Genomic DNA, 5,057 nt, shown 5'->3' with positions numbered 1-5,057 from the left:
GTCCAGGTGCTGCATGAGGACCCCATCAAGCCTGAGGTGACTGGTGGCTGGGCAGGGGAGGGACCTGGGATCTGCAGTACTGTTGGTCCTTCACATAATATGAGAGAACCTCCTATAGTGTGTACAGCCTGTGTTTCCTTTCCCCATAGTTCCTGAGCTAAGCATGCAGGTACGGAAGACCAAGTAACAACCAGATTTATCCACCTCTGAGGTTCACACCTCCACAGACAAGCTTTTTGCTGCTGTGAAGATAGTGTTACAGAACCTTCCTCATGCAAAGTGAACATCATGCTATTTACTTACATATCAGCTTCTGTGTAATTCTTTGCTTCTGTTATAAACATATGGGTCTCTCATTGCAGAGGCTGACCTTAAACTCTTGGGCTCAAGCAATCCTCCTGCCTTACTCTGCCAGTTCGTCCCACTCCCATTTGTGTCACCAAAACAAGCTCAGAGCATTTCCTTATTGATCCATGGTAACTCTAGGCAGCTAATGTGCAAGTCTGAAGTAGGAGTCTAGCAACCTGCTGCTGCAGTTCCCTGGACCCAGAAGGCTGAGCTAGGAGATTCACTTGAGCAAAAGATTCCAGGCCAATCTGGAAACTAGAGCAAGACCTGCTCACACTAAAGCAGGACAAGGAGAAAGAGGGAAAAAACAAGAAAGGAGCCAGTTGGAAGAGAGTGGACAAAGAGGAAGAGAAGGGAGAAAGGCCGGGAGCGAGCCTCTTATCCTTTTTCTCAGAACCAGGGTGAAGCCTAGGTCTCACGCTTGTAAGTTGGGTGTAGGTTATGAAAGAGCGTGTAAAAATGGGTATTGTTTAGTGTGGTTTCAGCGACTTGTTTTTCTGCCCACGACAGGGAGATCCTAACTCCTTCCCCATCTCCACTTGTTGGAGACAGGAAAAGAACATGAGGCATCCAGGCAAATGATGAGGATTCCCCACACCCAGAGGGGGCAGATCCCCAACCCAACTCTTGAGGGCCCCTACAAGCTTTGCTGGGCAGAGCACAGACCAGCCCAAGAGGACCGCCCAAAGGGCGTGTCACAAGAGCTGCAGGCATATAAGTGCTGCTTACGGCAGGTCCAGCAAGCTTCTGACTCTGATATACTCAGCAAGAAGCCATGGTGATCTCTGCGCAAGACAAAGCCAACCTCAGGACTATCTGGGACAAGGTTGCTGGTCGCGCCGACTATGGCGCAGAAGCCATAGGAAGGTGAGCTCAGGGCCCTGTTCTGTATGGATCACGGGATCCCCAACAGACCCGGGGCTCAGTAGGCAGCTCCTATGATCTCCTGTGACCTCAACTTCTCCTCTCTTTCTCACAGGTTGTTTGAGAGCTTCCCCCCCACCAAGACCTACTTCCCTCACTTTGATGTAAGCAAGAGCTCCCCCCAGGTCCAGACTCACGGCAAGAAGGTAATGGATGCACTGACTCATGCTGTAAACCATATCGATGACCTGCCTGGTGCCTTGTCCGATCTAAGTGACCTGCATGCCCACAAGCTGCGTGTGGATCCCGCCAACTTCAAGGTATGTGCTAGCACCTTGCAGGAGGCATCTGGGACCCCTAGGGAGAGCTTGTGGTCCTCGTGCCCAGGGCCGGGAACATAGTGCTTCCAGGGAAGGGAGCAGAGGCCCCAGTTGTCTACTGTGCACTAACCCTTCCTATCTCCACAGCTCCTGAGCCACTGCCTGCTGGTGACCTTGGCTATCCACCACCCTACTGATTTCACCCCTGCAGTGCATGCCTCTCTGGACAAATTCCTTGCCTCTGTGAGCACTGTGCTGACCTCCAAGTACCGTTAAGCTGCCTTCTGCTGGCCCTACCTTCTAGCCAGGCCCTTCTTCCCTCCTTGCACCTGTGCCTCTTGGTCTTTGAATAAAGGCTGAGTAGGAAGAAGCCTGTGTGCCTGGTTCTCTGCCTCTGCAAGTGTCATGTTTAGTGTGGGGACACCTCTAGGCTCTAAGCGGTGACTCTCAATCTTCCCAACACTGCCACCTTCTAATATGGTTGTAGTGACACCCAATCATGTTTATTTTGTTGCCTCTTCGTAACTATTATTACAACTGCAAATACCTGATATGCAGGACCCCAAATGAGTCACAACCTGCTGGCTGAAAAACCACTTTTCTACACCCTACATTCTAGGGGGACACATTCCTTGCCTGGGTCCCTATGCTGAGGAAGGCCAAGTGTAAAGGAAAGGAAGAAAGAGAAGGCCAACTGGTCCTTTTCTTGAGGTTTCTGGCCAACCATTGGCCCTACAGTGCCTCATCTGGCTCACTCCTACTCTTGGTATTACATTAGCCTTCAACATGAATTTCCTGGAACACCATTTCCTCTCCCCACTGCTACCTTTCATTTCATTCAGAGGTGGAAGGCTAACCAAATCCTTCCTTAGACGTAAATACACCCTGCAAAGCAGGCCCTGGTTTATCAGGTTTAGTACCAATACATACACAGCCCTCATATAAATCCTCGGGTTTGTAGGCCATACAGTGAGTTTAGGGCTATACAGTGAGACGCTGTCTCAAAAGACAGAGACAAAAACAAACGGTGGTGGTGATGAATCCAGTCAAGAACTACAACATCAGGCTTCTTAGTATTCTGGGCAGTAACAGCACAGTCTCTTTTCCCTGGGGCCCCGAGTGACAAAACACCCGACAAGAGCAACTGAGGGAAGGTTTATTTGGCTCACAGTATAAGGGTACAGTCCTTGTGGTGGGAAGTCACGGTTGCAGGAACTTAAGGCAGCTGCTCACATTGCATCTGCAGTCAGGAAGTTGAGAGATGGCTGGTGCTCAGCTCTTGCTCTCCTTTTTCTCCAGTCTAGGATCCCAGCATATAGGATGGTGCCACCCACATTCTGGGTGGGTCTCTCACTGAATCCCCTGGAAACACCTGCATTGACACACGCAGGGGTGTGTCTTCATGGTGTTTCTAAGCCCATGTTTAGCAGGTTAACCATCACGCTGAGCTTACACTCAGAATGGAGTATTTCTTACCCATAAAAGTAATGAGATTACATCACACAGCTAAGTTTTGTAGAAACCTTGAGTGGAAGAAGCCAACACACCAAAGGCCATCTAGTGCATGAGTCCATGTTTATGAAATATCCAAATGAGCGAACTATAGACAGAAAACGAGCTCCAGGTTGCCAGGGGGTTCAGAAAGAAGCTGGACAGTTCTAACTAGTGGGCTGAGGTTTCTTGTCAGGATCCAACATCCTGCAACGTGGTATCAGAGATGACTGCACAACACTGGACACATAAATGCCACTGACTGATACCCATCAGAAGTAACTATAGTGGTAGTTTGTTTTAAGAAGCTTTGTTGCATTTTGCTATCACTGGAATACATCACAGTATTCTATAGATAGCACTGTTCCAAAAAAATCATGTGCTAGGAGTCACACACCTAACAACAGAATCTTGAGAATTGCTTTCATTTTAGCAGTAAATTTAGATTTAGACCCAAGGAAGTGTGTTAGGAACTTAGTAGGCAGAAGACACTGACAAAGTACACACTGAAATTCAGTGTATTCTAATAGTGCATGCCAGGCATAAAATGTGAGGCTTTAGAGTCCAGGTAAGCTTAAAGCTGCCAGGCCACAGCTACCTTTGGAAACAAACAGAGCTCACACATTCTAGGACCAGACTGCAGAGAAAAGTCAAGCGGCTGACAACTGATCCTGCTGCTGGGACCCCCATCAAGATAACCAAGTTGTCTCAGAGCTTCCTGAAGCATTTGTCAGCTCGTTAACCTTCACCTGGTCCACTCTGGATACTTCTGTCTCACCATACAGGCCTTGACAGACAGTGACATTCCTGAGCCACATGACTCGGGTACTGACTTCCAAATACTACTGAACTGTGGATGGGTCCTCCAAGAGGCACAACCTGCATCTCCCCTCATATCTGGATATTAAGTGACTATTCTTTCAATGCAATGGGCCAAGTTACAAGTGTCAAGTGAAGATCCCCCAAGTGAAGATCCAGCCTTTTACCTGTTACAATGACCATGGGACATTAGAAGATTCAAGAGGTCTCCAACTAGAGGTCTAGGGTTGCTCACCACAAATACGGAGGCTGGATTTGACCACCCTGAGCAAATACTGCAGCTTGTGTCCCTCAGAAAGCAACAGGCCAGAACTACATGTCCTGTAAGTACAGGAGCAGTCTTGCTTGATCAGACTCTCTGTAGGGATGCTTCTTGTTCATCCTCCTGACTGTTTTCAGATCCATATGGAAGGGCTGGGCCTAATTCACTGATAGGCCACCTCTCTCCTGTGGGTGCTGCTAGATGCCCTGAACATCTAAGACAGTCTCCAAAACTAGGACAGTGCCACCTACTGGCACAAAGCTGACCTACATGAGACAAGACAAAAGTAACTTCCAGTATCAGGAAGGCTTGTGGTAAAAGCACAATGTTGGCTGACTCCAGACCAAAGGTAGGAATTGGGTCTACAAGCCAGGTGCCTATCATCTAGACAAGGGAACCAGGAGCTACCCAACCCTGTTTTCCTCTGGTTTCAGAGGGAAAGTAATGCCTTATTCCGACCTAAGAATCAATCATGGTCATTGCAGAAACCTAATTTAAACTGCTTCCCCCATTTGCTATATAGATATAGCACCAATCATCAATACCAATCATCAATACTCAACACAAGTCAAACTGTCCTGTATGACCAAGCAACAAAAGAAATGGTGAAGTCATCTTCCAGAGCACATGTATGACATGGAGAAAGCAGTGCAGATTTGAGAGAAGCATTAGAATCACCAGCCAGAATCATGACCTCTTCACTCACTGCACTGGGCAACACCAAAGGCCTAGAAAGAACAAGAGGGTCCAGGAAGGGTATATCTACTCTTTCTGAGCTGGATACCCACCTCCTGTGCTCTGGGTCCATGGGTGACTAGTTACTGGGTTTTTGAAAACTACTGGCTCTACGGGTTCTTCCTTGGAGGCTTGCTCTAAAAGTAATCAGTCCCAGGCCTCAGGTTACAGATGGAAGAACCTATGATTTTTTTTTTTTTTTTTTTTTGGTTTTTCAA

General features: G+C 47.9%; 1 protein-coding gene across 1 annotated transcript; it reads left to right on the top strand.

The window, feature by feature from the left end:
• Positions 1–1,093: 1,093 nt before the first annotated feature.
• Positions 1,094–1,893, top strand: LOC110338023 (hemoglobin subunit alpha-like). Its single transcript, XM_021221183.2, has 3 exons — positions 1,094–1,215; positions 1,328–1,532; positions 1,680–1,893. The coding sequence occupies exons 1-3, from the start codon at positions 1,124–1,126 to the stop codon at positions 1,806–1,808; spliced, it is 426 nt and encodes a 141-aa protein (XP_021076842.1). The 5' UTR covers positions 1,094–1,123; the 3' UTR covers positions 1,809–1,893.
• The last annotated feature ends 3,164 nt before the right edge of the window (positions 1,894–5,057 follow it).

Source organism: Mus pahari, chromosome 21 (genome assembly GCF_900095145.1).
Source record: "Mus pahari chromosome 21, PAHARI_EIJ_v1.1, whole genome shotgun sequence".
Taxonomy (NCBI): domain Eukaryota; kingdom Metazoa; phylum Chordata; class Mammalia; order Rodentia; family Muridae; genus Mus; species Mus pahari.
This window is presented reverse-complemented; position numbering and strand designations above follow the sequence as displayed.

Excerpts from the sequence above, each read along its gene's own strand:
- LOC110338023 (XM_021221183.2), top strand. The coding sequence starts at position 1,124 with ATGGTGATCTCTGCGCAAGACAAAGCCAACCTCAGGACTATCTGGGAC. Across the intron at positions 1,216-1,327 it reads GGCGCAGAAGCCATAGGAAG|GTTGTTTGAGAGCTTCCCCC; the intron begins GTGAGCTCAGGG and ends TCTTTCTCACAG. Across the intron at positions 1,533-1,679 it reads TGGATCCCGCCAACTTCAAG|CTCCTGAGCCACTGCCTGCT; the intron begins GTATGTGCTAGC and ends CTATCTCCACAG.